Genomic DNA, 14,248 nt, shown 5'->3' with positions numbered 1-14,248 from the left:
CTATGTGCCTTGCACAGGTCCATTGCTTATCCCCTGGCGGGCTTGGCAGATGGGAGCCATCCATCCTGGGTGTTGAAGGAAAGGAAACCAGGCTATTGGACAGGGTTAGCCTTAGGAGGTGGAGCCTAGCTTGCTCCAAAAGAGGTCTAGGATACCTCCGCTTCTCCCCATTTCCAACTCCTCAGTCCAGGCCACCGGCATCTGTGACAACAGCGCTCCAACCGTCTCCTGGACTCTGCTTCCGCTCTTGCCCTCAACTCACTGTCCCAGTCCGTTTTCCATGTAGTGGATGCAACCATATATCTGAGAAGGAAGATCGATCACTCCCCTCATTAAAATCCCCCAGTGGCCTGCCACGATACTCAGAATAGAAGCCAAACTCTTTACAAGGCCCTCTATGTTCTGCCACCGCTCTGCCTCATCATGAACCATCCCCTCCTCTGACCACGGTGGTCTAGCTGCACTGTTTCTTTTTTGTGGTCTTTGAACATCCCAAGCTTGTTCCTGCCTCAAGGCCTTTACGTTTGCTGCTTGTTCTGCACGAACACAGTTCCTTCAGATCTTCATATGCTTGATTTCTGCTCGAATATCAGAGGCCTTCCTGCCCCCCCACCAGCCCACCACTGGTCAGCGTTGCAAGGGGAAAGGCGGGGCTGTAGAGCCTAGAATAGAATCTGACACACTGTAGAAACTCCATACGTGTTTGTTGAAAGACTCTAAGTAATTTTAGCAGTACCTTCCTGGCCCAAGCAAACATCTGAACTGGGCTTAACAAGTTAGCAAGGTTCAGTCAACCCATCATCAACTAGTGGCTGTTACACATACCCCAAAAGTGTCTAAGACCGTATGCCTGCCCTGGAAGAGGCTACAATCAGAGGACAGCAGGGGGCAATCAACAGCGGTAACTGTGAACCAAGAGCTATAGGAGTGTGAGAAGAGCACAGTGGACAAGCAATGGATCACATTCTTGTAGGGAAGGGACTAAGTACCAACGTTCTCCCTAAAAATGGGTCGAAGCCATTTACTTGTCCAAACACTACTGTTCTTATTCCTGTTAATGGTGAATAATATTCACCTTAATATTTACACGGCATTCTCATATTCATGAAGTCCTGCTGTATACTGGTCTATGAGCTTTTTCGAGTACAAAAATCACGTGTTACCCATCTTAATATCTCCTTGGCTGAGTATACAATTCACAGCACCTAGTGGATGCTCACAGAATGTTGACTGAACAGAACTGACTAATCCTTCTAGCAGACTCATGAGCTAAGTAGAACGAGGACCCTATCTCCATATGACTTCTATTTTTTTAATGTTTATTTATTTTTGAGACAGAGAACATGAGTGCAAGTGCGGTAGGAGCAGAGAAGGGGAGACACAGAATCCGAAGCCGGCTCCAGGCTCTGAGCTGTCAGCGCAGAACCCGACGCGGGGCTTGAACTCACGAACTGCGAGATCATGACCCGACACTTAACTGACTGAGCCACTGAGGCGCCCCCCATATTTCCATTTTAAAGACAAGTCGTGTAAGGGTCAGAGAGCCTAATTAACTGCCCCAGAATTACAGAGCGTGACACCTGCATTCGCATCTGCTGACTCCACTACTCCGAAGTCTCCAGCTGGTATTCGGGCTTCCGGTGTGGTCATTCGGCTGCCCTTCTGACGCAGGTGCTGCTTCTGAGAACAATCTAAGGAAGAGTATCTTTCCCTTTGTTTCTTCCCCAAGAAACTAACCCTGTCAATCAGTATCTCGCAAGCTCATCTAGTGAACTAAGATTTACCTCGTTGAAAACCTACATAAAAATTCCCCTTTCAGAGTCAGGTAAATTAGGATCACTGATGCGACAGGACTGTAGGGGGGGGCTTTCTAGACCCTGAATTCCATCTGCACTCTGATCACGGAACTGTGGGCATCGGTGTTGTAAGTCATGTTAAGTAATGGTTATTAAGCGTCTTCAGAATGGTGCACAGCAGAGCAATGCACAGATTGAACTCTGTGGCCGAGAGGATCTGTATTTTACGTGAGGAGTTATCTTCTTTTAGAATTCAAGGACCAGGAAGGCAACTATACTTGTGCCATTGTCAGCCATTTGTAACTGACATGAGTGATTTTATCCTGTTCCCTAAGAAAGGTTTTGTCTTGTTTTTGTTTTCCCTCTGCTCGCTGGAGCAGGTTTATTTGGCACTTGTTGACTTTCCTTTGTGGCAGGCAGAGTGAAGCAGGCTTTGGGTTGTACAGAGAGCGCAATTGTTACTTGTTCCCTTTCTTGTAAAATGACTTGGGTTTGGCACGTTACAAAGGAACGGGCGATGCATGATGTAATGAGGGCAGCAGGAGCGGGGCTGGAATCTCAGCCTGGGACTCCGCAGTCAGTCCTCAGAAACCGCGATGCCCCCGTCACGGGGGACCAAAGATGGAGGGAGTAGTCTTTAAGGGACTGTGTATCTGTATTTCCGACTAACTGCATTTGATTTTTAACTTAAAAACTGCTCTGTCCTCAAGAGCCGTCTATTCTCAGGCAAGTCATGTAACTTTTCCAAGCCTCAGTATCATCATCTGTAAAAGGAGAAAACTAGCACATATGAGCTTTAAAGGCCCACTCAGATCTAAATTGCGACTTTGAATTATAGTGAAAGACTAAGGATTCAAGAAATAGGCCTAGGGGCGCCTCGGTGGCTCAGTTGGTTAAGTGACTTTGGCTCAGGTCACCATCTCACGGTATGTGGGTTTGAGCCCCGCGATGGGCTCTGTGCTGACAGCTAGGATCCTGGAGCCTGCTTCAGATTCTGTGTCTCCCTCTCTCTATGCCTCCCCCCTGCTTACGCTCTCTCTTAAAAATAAATAAACATTAAAAAAAATTTTTTTTAAGGAAAGAAACAGGCCTAAATTGGGATGAGAAAAATTCTCAGAAACAAAGATTTCCCCAAGATTTTCTGACGAAACAGTATCAGATGCTGGAACAGCTCCTGAGATCTTGAACGGTACTGAGAGCAGCGCTGGATAGTTCTGGCAGGCCAGATTTACTTCTCAGAGACACTTACTTACCAGACTCCAGAGTTCCTACATAGACACTTACCTCTGCCAGCATATATACGGAGAGAAGTGTGATTCCGAGATTATACAAGGTGAGGATACCCCTGAGGGAGAGAGCATGTCTGTTCTTCATGTATTTGTTACCCAGCCATATTGAAAGCAGATACAGGACAGTAAGAAAAAAGGTAGGAAGGTAAGAGTCCAACATGAACCATCCTCTGACTCGAGAATCTGAAAGGAAACACATACAGTGAGAATCCTAAAGGGGGGTGCTTCTGTTTAGTTTTAAAATATTATCACATGTATTTAAAAAGTTTTGGGGTTTTTTTTTGTTTGGCCTTTTGTTTTTTACTGAGGTAGAACATGAGTTTCAGGAGCACAACACGATTCAATATTTGCACACGCTACAAGATCATCACCGCAATAAATCTAGTTAACATCCATCACCTTACATAGTTACAAAAATTTTTCTTGTCATGAGAACTTTTAATACCTCCTGTCACATATATTGTATGTTCCATACTGGATACAACAAGCAACAATACGACAAGAACCCACAAGAACCCGAGTAATAAGCCGCGATAAGCAGGACTGGAGTTACAGTTCTGAAGAAGAAACCCCTGGGGTGGGAGGAGTTAAGGAAGATCTCACGGAGCAAACAGGGCTTAGGCTGAACCCTGAGTGACGGGGACAGGTGATCAAGGCGGGCGGTAAGAGTTCTAGCGTCTTCCCCGGAACAGTTACTATGTTTATTTATTCTAACCCTGTAAACAGGACGTGCCATCATGCCGTTCTGTGGATGAAAAACAGCTCAGAAAGCTACAGTAACCTGCCGAGGCCACACAGCAGGGGGCAGCAGCGTCAGGATCTGAATTCACCTCTGCTGCCCAGCACGTTCCACCCGGTGCTGCCTTCCTCGGTGGAGTCTGGAGTAGGCAGAAGAGAAGGGGTATCGACAGCGTATACTGGTTCACACACCCCACACCCCGCAGCTCGGTGAGGACCACCGTGCGGTAAACCAGGCAGAGTTGAGAGCTCAGCTGAGCCAGAGCCGTGGGACTGAACCCAACAACCACGGGAAGCTGAAGAAGGCAAAGCCTTGGGGGCTGATGATTCAGAGGTGAGGGCAGAAAATATAACCGAGGACTGAAACCTGACCATGGACTAGAAGTATCAATAGCCAGGAGGCAAGAACCAAGATACAGCAAGCGTTCCTTGCTCTGGAGGGTGAAAACGTAAAAATCTACATAAAACACACATAATAGATCTGTAAGATACGCCAGCCCCCCTTACTCCACCCCACCTGACGGACAGCACAGAGGAAAGTGCCTTCTCAGGCTCTGTCCCATCACCTGTTCTGTAAACTCCTCCAGTTGTGATGGAGAGAACACGGCAGGCGAGGGGCCCACCTCAGCATTCGTGTGACTAGCAGAGACCTACCTTCACACAACCTGCAGGAAATCACTGGTCGGAAAAGTCTGTCCCATGTGCCACTTCCTAATGTTCACCTCTGAATCCAAATCCTATGCTCCCATGGGGCGCCTGGGTGGCTCAGTAAGTTGAACCGACTCTTGATTTTGGTTCAGGTCATGATCCCAGGGTTGTGGGATCGAGCCCCGTGTTGGGCTCAGTGCTGAGCCTGCTGAAGATTCTCTCTCTCCCCCTCTGCCCCTCTCCCCCACTCGTACTCTCTAAAATTAAAAAAAAAAAAGATAATAATAAAATAAAATACATCCTACGCATCCTCTAAAAACCAGATAAATGTCCTGCTGTTGGAAGGGAGCTGCTTCTTCTTACCCTTTCCTACTACAGCTCTCCACCTGCGTAACAATGTAATTATAATTTTATAATTAATGTGTTATGATGGCTGGAACACTGTTATCACAATTTATATTTACTGAACACTTATTCTGTGCCAGGCACTGTCCTAATAAAGCTTTTTACATGTATTAACTTAATTCCCAAAGTAATCTAATTATATAGTTGATATCTCAAATAGTTTTGAGGTATAACTGATAAACCTGTACATATTTAATGTGCATAATTTGATGGGTTTGGACTTATGCAAACTCCCACGATGCCATCACCACAGTGCAGGTAACAGATGCATCCACCATACAGGTGATGTAATTATTGCCAGTTTATGTTTGAGAACAATTGAGCCACAGAGAGTGAAACAGTTACATATTTGCACTAAATCGCTACCCCACCTCCTGTTACGGTGTTATGGATTGAACGGTGTCCCCCCAAAAGATATGGTTAAGTCCGAACTCCTGATACCCGCGTGACTGTGACCTTACTTGGACATAAGGTCTTCACAGGTCTGACCCAGTTAAGAAGATGTCGTACTGGACTAGGTGGTCCCTCGCTGTGACCAGTGTCCTATATTACAAGGGGAGATGTGGACACAGGGACGCGAAGAGGAGAAGCCACGTGCAAATGGAGGCAGAGAACAGGGAGATACATCTCCGAGCCAAGCAATGCCAGAGATTGCCGGCAACGCCAGAAGCTGGGAGAAAGGCAGGGAGCACTCTTCCCTAGAAACTCAGAGGGAACACTGCCCTCCCAGCTCCTTGATGTCAGACCTGTAGCCTCCGGACTGTGAGAGAATCAACCACTGTTGCTTTAAGCCACGTGGTTTGTGGCACGTGGTTACCACAGCCCCGGGAAACCAACACACGTGGTCTGCTTCACTGCTTTGCAACTACCGCCGAGGTGGTAGTCTGACCTCCCGCCTAGAGACAGACCCCAGGTCTTACGCTCCCACCGTGTCTCACCCATACCTCCACTGAGTTCTGAGTCGTGCAATCTAGGCCAATCGGCAGGATGAGCCCAGTACAAAATACAGCACCTCCAGTGGTCTGTTTTCTTTTGTCATGGTCCTGTAAATGCTTGCCGCTTTTGTCAAGGAGGAGAGTTAACTGTCCCAGCCCAGAGAGAGGAACAAATACTTGCAGTAAGATTTATCCTATCTTTGGGACGTTAATGGTTAACTGCATCTGCGTCGGGTATCTGCCCAGGACAAGATCCCCTGATGCCAACGTGGAAGAAGTGAGTACAGAAGAGACTTGGGGACACCCGGGAAGTCTGCTAGGTGGCCTGCCAGTCAACTTAAGCTTGTGCCACTTTTGGGAAAGGGAAAGGGATGCTGGACAGCCCAGAGGCTAGATTCCCTGTCACCGTGGAGGTCACCCGACCCGGTTGTCAACTGTCAATCTTCCCATCTCCTCGCCACAAAAACCTTCCATAAACATGACCAGAGCTGAGTAAACAAACTGCAATCCTCTCCGTACGTGGACCCCTATCCACATAGTTCCAGATCACAGCAATCTTAGCAAAGGCACAGCTCGGTGTGAACAGAGACACTGTTGTTCCACGCTCTGGTGCAAGTGTCCAATAGAAGCCACAGTTGCCAAGAAACCCTGCGTGCCCTCTACGTGAACCGTCCTCCTCTGCACCCACAAGAACTGTGAGGCAGAGAACATATTCAATAAGGGAGCTTATGCGATACAGAGATCCTGCCTTGCCTACCCCACGGGGTCACCACGAGGACAAATGGTGGTGGGTGGGGGGCCGGGGTGGGGGAGGCGACTGAAAATATTTTTAAAGCTCTAATAATCACACAGCATCATTATATTAAAATCATACAAACAGTCGTTCATCAGACGTTTATAAAGCCTAGGCAGAGACTGGAGTGGTCTAAGTAGTCTCTAAACGATGCTGTTTGGAGGTTTTTGAGAGACAGGAAAACCTCATTTCCCTCCATTTCCCTAACCCAACAGTGCTGAGGAAATAACCCGGAGAGAGGCACAGATTCGCCACGGTTTGTGAACCAGCGAGGCCTAAGTGAAACGAAACACGTTGTTTGGAAAACATCCACTTGTTTGCGAGCTATGCAGGGTGACTAAGATGCCCAGGGAAGCGTAAGAAGCGCTGCAGGGGACGGCGCGCCGCAGTGAGTCTAAGTGACGGGTGACACACAAAAGAGGGGGGGCGCGCAGGGCCTCCAGCCCACAACACGGGCGGAGCGAGCTCACGCCCCCAGACACACGAGGCCGGAAAGAGGAGAGGTGACTGCGCGGGTGGGGAAGGTGGAAGGTGTGTGGGCCATGGCGCCAGGAGAGAAAGTAGTCCCGGTTAGCAGGTGGCTCCGGCCTGCTCTGGTGGCCCGAGAGACACCGATGGGAAGGGCTTCGCTGCATTCTGTCCCTGCTTGTGGCTCCTGGAACTTTAATCCCAGGAAGGTTGAGCAGGTGCACTGAGGCTTTCTAGATGTTCTGGAGAAGGATATCAAAGGAGAGGGAAGTTAGATCTCTAAATGTTAAGTACCATACTGTCGTCAAGGTACCAGAGGGGTGCCTGGGTGGCTTAGTCGGTTAAGTGTCCAACTTTGGTTCAGGTCATGATCTCCCAGTCCGTGAGTTCGAGCCCTGCATCAGGCCTTTTGCTGACAGCTTGGAGCCTGGAGCCCGATTTGGATTCTGTATGTATGTCTCTCTCTCAAAAAGAAACAAACATTAAAAAAAAAAAAACAAAAAACACCAGAAATGACAAAACCCTCTTCTGCAACTAGTTTCCTTCCACATGAAATTCTCAAGTAGCTTACTCACCTCGAGGTCCAAACATATTGTCCAAAAAAGCATTGATTTCATCATCAAAAGCCTTTAGATGCTCCTGAAAAGATAAAAGAAAACATTATTTAACTCAGTTTTTTGGGAAATTCAAAACAGACATGTAGTTGCCAGAATCTCCAAGTCCTAGCTTCAAGGACTTTCGGCTGCAAACACTTACGGGAAGGGGACCAGTTAAACGCAGTCTCATCCTTCACGAGCTTGTGTGGATTTAGAAGGAAAAAATTCTATTGCCTAAGGAAAGGAAAGAGGCAGTCCTGAAAAACAGGCTTGGTACATTTTTAAACACTGAAGGATTATTGACCTTAATTCCATTTCCCTCTAAAATGCTTAGAGGCAGAAGCTTTTCCATAAGCAACTTCTATTGTTGCAATTAACAGGAGTCACGTGCAAGCAACAGGGAGGGTCTACACCTGCAGGATATAATGTAATTGTTAAATAAAAATTCAGCTGAACTGTATTTCACAAAGCTCAATTTAAAGCTTTAAAGGGGACTTATTTTTCACATAAGGCAATGAAGCACTATAGCTATTTTTTCCATAATCTAAAAACCTTTATATGTTGTTTGTTTTCAAAACCTTTCTTATACATGAATATATATTTAATATTACAATAAACAGCATCTCTAGGGTACATCAGGTGATTACTGCCACTTTAACTGGATTCAGGATAGGAGAATTTCTGCTAAGAACCTTACGGTTGCTAAACTGGCTACAGGCTCTGGATTTAGCTCCTGGTCATTCTGGTGTGCTATTATGTTGTTCAAAATACCTGTGATGGTGTTCCCTAACCTTGCCTACAATGGTCTAGTGCACCTCCTCAAGCAAAGGGAAGAAAAGACAAATTTGCCCAGTGTTCATGGGAAAGGGATCTTTGATGATGATTTGGGGCTGGTGGATTGGTGAGGTGAGCGTCATCTCTCAGGATGTTCATCTAGAACATTCTCTATAATCAGCCACCGGAGTGCAAAGCATCTCATTTGCAAAGAAAGCATAAGTGCCAAAGAAGAGAATTAACTTGCTGGCATTTGAAAAGAAGATCTGCAGGTTTGGTGATCAGCCTCTACCATTTAGACCTATTTCTTACTTGTCACTTTGATCCTGAGAAAATTTCAAGGAAACTTAGGTATTTGCGGACTTTAGGAAGCTCGAGAGAGTGGAAGAAGATTTAATGACGACATCTGTTAGCACCTACACCTGCTGGTCATGTATTAGGACCTTTATTATATCATAGTATCTCTATAAAAGGTATCCGGGCTAAACCAAGATTGGAAATTTTTACAGAGTGTTTTGGTTTCCATGGATATCTCAGGAGACCTCTAGTCTTGAAAAGGTCGCTAACCTCACATTTCAGTGTGACAGAGTTAAGATTTGTGTTGCCATTAGAACAGAGAAGGTCTGTCCTGAGGCCTCTCATTCTTGAGCAAAGAATGTTAATCTCACTGATATATCCACCTTCATAACAAATACCAGTGAAATCTTCCTCTCATTGCCACATCCACCCACACGTTTAAAGGTTTTCAGTCTGTTTGCTACAGTCCAAACTCCATTTTCCAACATCTGGAGGTCTAAGAAAACTCTAAAGGTCACAAAGCTTGTATTCATTCTACAATGTTGCAGAAACTAAGTCACAGTAGAAGACCAGAAATAAAAGAAAACAGAGGGGAAGATACTGAAGAGAGAGCAGAGAGTGAAAAAATGAATAAGAGAGGGCATTCTACACCAATACCCTGATAATAAAACCAGACAAAGGCACTACAAAAACATGACAAAACAAACAAAAACTACAGGCCAATAGCTCTGATGAACATAGATGCAAAAATCCAACCAAATATTAGCAAACTAGATTCAACAATACATTAAAAGGATTATTCACTACAATCGTGTGGGGTTTATCCCAGAGATGCAAAGGGGGTTCAATATTTGCAAAGCAATTGATATATCACATTAATAAGTAGAAAAGTAAAAACCATATGATCATCTCAATAGATGCCAAAAAAGCATTTGACAAAATACAACATACATTCATGATGAAAAAAACTCTCAACAACATGGGTTTAGAGGGCCCATACCTCAACATAATAAGGGCCATATTTGAAAAACCCACCAGGAGCTAACATCATACTTGACAGTGAAAAACCAAAAGTTTTTGCTCTAAGATCAGGAACGAGACAAGGATGTGCACTCTTACATTTATTCAACATGGTGTTGGGAGGTCATAGGTGCAGGAATAAGACAAGAAAAGGAAGTAAAAGGAATCCAAGCTGGTAAGGAAGAAGTAGAAGTGTCACTATTTGCAGATAACTGAAATAGAAAACCCTAAAAGACTCCCATCAAAAATCATTAAAACAAATAAATAAATCCAATAAATTTGTAAGATACAAATTAATGTACAGGAATCTGTTGCATTTCTATACACTAGTAATGAAGTAAAAGAATAAATTTAAAAAACAATCCCATTTACAACTGCATCAAAAAGAATAAAATATCTAGAAATAAATTTAACCAAGGATGTTAAAGATCTGTACTCTGAAAACTAGAAGACACTGATGAAAAAAACTGAAGATAACAGAAACAAATGGAAAGATATACCATGCTCATGGATTAGGAATTAATATTGTTAAAATGTCCGTACTATGAGAACAATCTACAGATTCAATGCAGTCATTATCAAAATACCAACAGTGTTGGGGCGCCTGGGTGGCGCAGTCGGTTAAGCGTCCGACTTCAGCCAGGTCATGATCTCGCGGTCCGTGAGTTCGAGCCCCGCGTCGGGCTCTGGGCTGATGGCTCGGAGCCTGGAGCCTGTTTCCGATTCTGTGTCTCCCTCTCTCTCTGCCCCTCCCCCGTTCATGCTCTGTCTCTCTCTGTCCCAAAAATAAATAAAAAACGTTGAAAAAAAAAAAAATTAAAAAAAAAAAATACCAACAGTGTTTTTCATGGAAATAGAATAATTAAGTATCAAAATTTGAATGGAACCACAGAAGACCTCAAATGGCCAAAGCAATCCTGAGAATGAACAAAGCTAGAGCTATCACAGGTCCAAATTTCAAGATATACCATAAAGCTGTAGTAATCAAAACAGTATGGTACTGGCATGAAAACAGACACACAGATCAATGGAAAAGAAAAGAACCCAGAAATAGACCCAAACCTATATGGTCAATTAATCTATGACAATGAAAGCAAGAATACACACAACGGGAAGACAGTCTTTTCAATAAATGCTGCTGGGAAAAATGGAGAGCTACAGGCAAGAGAGTAAAAGTGAACCACATTCTTACCACCATACACAAAATTAAAATGGATTAAAGACCTAAATGTGAGACCTGAAGCCACAAAACTTCTAAAAGAAAACATAGGAGGTAATTTCCTGGACACTGCCGTTAGCAATATATTCATGGATGTCTCCTCAGGCAAGGGAAACAAAAGTGAAAGTAAACTACTAGGACTACACCAAAATAAAAAGCTTTCGTACAGCAAAAGAAACCATCAACAAAACGAAAAGACAACCTACTGAATGGGAGAAGAGATTTTCAAAAGATATATCTAATAAGGGATTAATATCCAAAATAGATAAAGAACATGGACAACTCCACACCGAGAAACAAATATTCCAATTAAAAAATAGGCAGAGGACATGAACAGACATTATTCCAAACAAGACACACAGATGGCCAAAAGACACGTGAAAAGATGCTCAACGTCACTCATTGTCAGGGAAATGCAATTGAAAAATGCAATGAGATACCACCTTGCACCTGTCAGAATGGCTAGTATCAAAAAGACAAGAAATAATAAGTGTTGTTGGTAGGATGTGGAGAAAAGGGATCCTTCATGCACTGTTGGTGGAAAAACATACTGGTGCAACCACTGTGAAAAACAGCATGGAGGTTCCTCAAAAGATTAAAACTGAACAATCATATAATCCAGTAATACCACCATTGGGCACTTACCCAAAGGAAATAAAAACACTAATTTGAAAAGACATATGCACCCCTATGTCTATCGTACCACTATTTACAACGGCCAAGACATGGAAGCAACCCAAGTGTTCATCAACAGATGAGTGGATCAAGAAGATGTGATGTATATACACACTGGAATATTAGCCAGCCATAAAAAAAAAGTGAGATCTTGTCATCTGTGACAACATGGATGGACCTGGAGGGTATTAGGCTAAGTGAAAGAAGTCTGACAAAGAAAGAGAAATACCACATGATTTCACTTATATGTGGAATCTAAAACACCAAAGAAAAAAATATACTTAAATACCGGGAACAAACTGGTGGTTGCCAGAGGGGAGGTGGGTGAGGGGACAGGCAAAATACATGGGATTAAGAGGTACAAACTTCCAGTTATAAAACAGATAAGTCATGGGGATGAAAAATACAGTCAATAATACCGTAATAACATTGTCTGGTGACACACGGTGACTATTTATCATGGTGAGCACTGAGTAATGTATACAACTGAAGCAATATGTTGTGTACCTGAAACTAATAGAACACTGTATCTAAATTATGCTTCAGTAAATAAAAAGAAATAGGTCAGTTTTTGTGGAATCTAAAAAAAAAAAAAACAAAAACAAAAATCCCAAACTCACAGATACAAAGAACAGATCGGTGGTTGCCAGAGGCAGCAGCGTGGGGGGGGGTGGGCAAAATGGGTACACACTTCTGTGTAAAATGAACAAATCATGGGGACATAATCTATAGCATGATGACTATAATTAACACTGTACTGTATATTTGAAAATTGCTAAGGCAGTAAATAGATCTTCAAAGTTCTCATCACACACAAAAAATTTGAACTGTGCATGTGAATCAGACTTAGTGTGACAATCATTTTGCAATATATACAAATACTGAATTATTACGTCGTACTCCCGAAACAAACAAAAGAACATAGAGGTAGGAAATTTAACACAGGTCTCTTAAAAACAGAAGCCTTCCAGAAGGAGATGCTACTGCTATTGAGTTCTGAAAGACTCTTAGGACATCGTCTAGATGGAGAAGGGAAGAAAGAGCATTTCAGGAAGAAGAATCATCATATACAAATAGACTGAGATGGGATTCACTCAGGAAATGTTTATAGCCAGGGTCTCTACTGACTCACATGATAGGTGGAAATAAAGTCAATACTGAGAAAATCAGAAACTGGAATAAAAATGACCTCTTTATTTCTGGACTATTTAATACAGTTAGCAAGGATACAATGTTAAGAGACAATGAGGAGATAAGAAGAACAAATGAAAATTTACCCTAGATCAGTCAACCTAAGTGTAGTAAGTACAGAGTCGGGGTAGCATGAGTCAACTAAGCATGAAGGCTTAGCACAGCAGGGTAGAGCACCGCTTGGGTGATGCGTTAATAGCTGCTGTAAACGTCAAAGCATGTTTTACTGTAAACGTCAAAGCATGCTGGCTGATGTCCCAACACTAACACAATAACCTAGGAGCTAAGACAAATCAGCAAACTACAGTACACGCAGCACGTCAGTCATTCAGCCAACACTTTGAACGGCCATTATGTACTAACACTTTGTCAGACATATGAGACAAAAAAGGCATAGTGGTCAACTCAAAAGCCTACAGGCAAACTGGGAAAGTGAGACCTACAGAGAAAGGCAAACAGCAAACAACTGAGAAGAAGGTACACAGAACTGCCACACTGATGGAAGACACTGCAGGAGTGAGGACTTAAGGTGGTCAGAGTTTGGACAGACTGGAAGAGAAGGGAACAGCACTGTCATTAGACCCATGCAAGGGGCATGCTGTCCTGAACTCATACTGTAGAGGGCCCCATGCTGTCGAGGCCATGCCCCTCGACACAGGAAATCCTATGAGCCAAGGGAGATGCCCACCCCTGGTCACAGCTTCCCTTCAGACTATGTTCCAAGTCCCCCAGGCCACAGAATTCCCTGCCAAACATTCTCCAATCCCACTTCTAGAACAACCTCAGGGATTTCCCCTTGCCCACACAGTAATAAAGTCCACATTCCATGACTTTATTTTATTGAAGTACACTTGTTACATCAGTTACAGGGGAACAACGCAGTGATATGACAAGACAACCCCATAGGCTATGTTGTGCTTACCACAAGTGCAGCTCCCATATCACCATCCAACGCTATTACCCTATCACTGACTACATTCCCTAAGTGGCATTTTTCATCCCCATGACTTACCCATTCCATAACTGGAAGCCTGTATCTCCTACTCCTCTTGAAGCATTTTGTCCATCCCCTCACCCACCCTCCCTCTGGCAACCATCAGCTTGTTCTCTGTATTTGTGGGTCTGTTTCTGCTTTTGTCTGGATGGTTTTTCAGATTCCACACCTAAGTGAAATTATATGGTATTTGTCTCTCGGACTCCTTCCACTTTCACTCTAGGTCCATCCATGTTGTCACAAATGGCAAGATCTTGTTTTTTAAGGCTGACTAGTATTGCACTGTTGATATAGATCACATCCTCTTTATCCATTCTTATACTGATGGACGCTTGTGTTGTTTCCATAGCTTGGCCGTTGTTAACAGTGGTGTGCTAAACATAGGGGTGCATATATCTCTTCGAATTAGT

At 43.8% G+C, this 14,248-nt stretch overlaps 1 protein-coding gene across 1 annotated transcript in view; it reads right to left on the bottom strand.

Annotated features, from left to right (window-relative positions):
- Positions 1–14,248, bottom strand: part of ELOVL2 (ELOVL fatty acid elongase 2) — a 64,034-nt gene that overhangs the window by 11,009 nt on the left and 38,777 nt on the right. The window contains 2 exon segments of the mRNA XM_042937909.1: positions 3,081–3,268; positions 7,648–7,711. Of these exon segments, the coding sequence (XP_042793843.1) occupies positions 3,081–3,268; positions 7,648–7,711 (252 nt within the window).

This window comes from Panthera leo, chromosome B2, assembly GCF_018350215.1.
Source record: "Panthera leo isolate Ple1 chromosome B2, P.leo_Ple1_pat1.1, whole genome shotgun sequence".
Lineage (NCBI taxonomy): Eukaryota > Metazoa > Chordata > Mammalia > Carnivora > Felidae > Panthera > Panthera leo.
The sequence above is the reverse complement of the archived record's forward strand: the minus strand, read 5'-3'. Positions and strand labels throughout refer to the sequence as shown.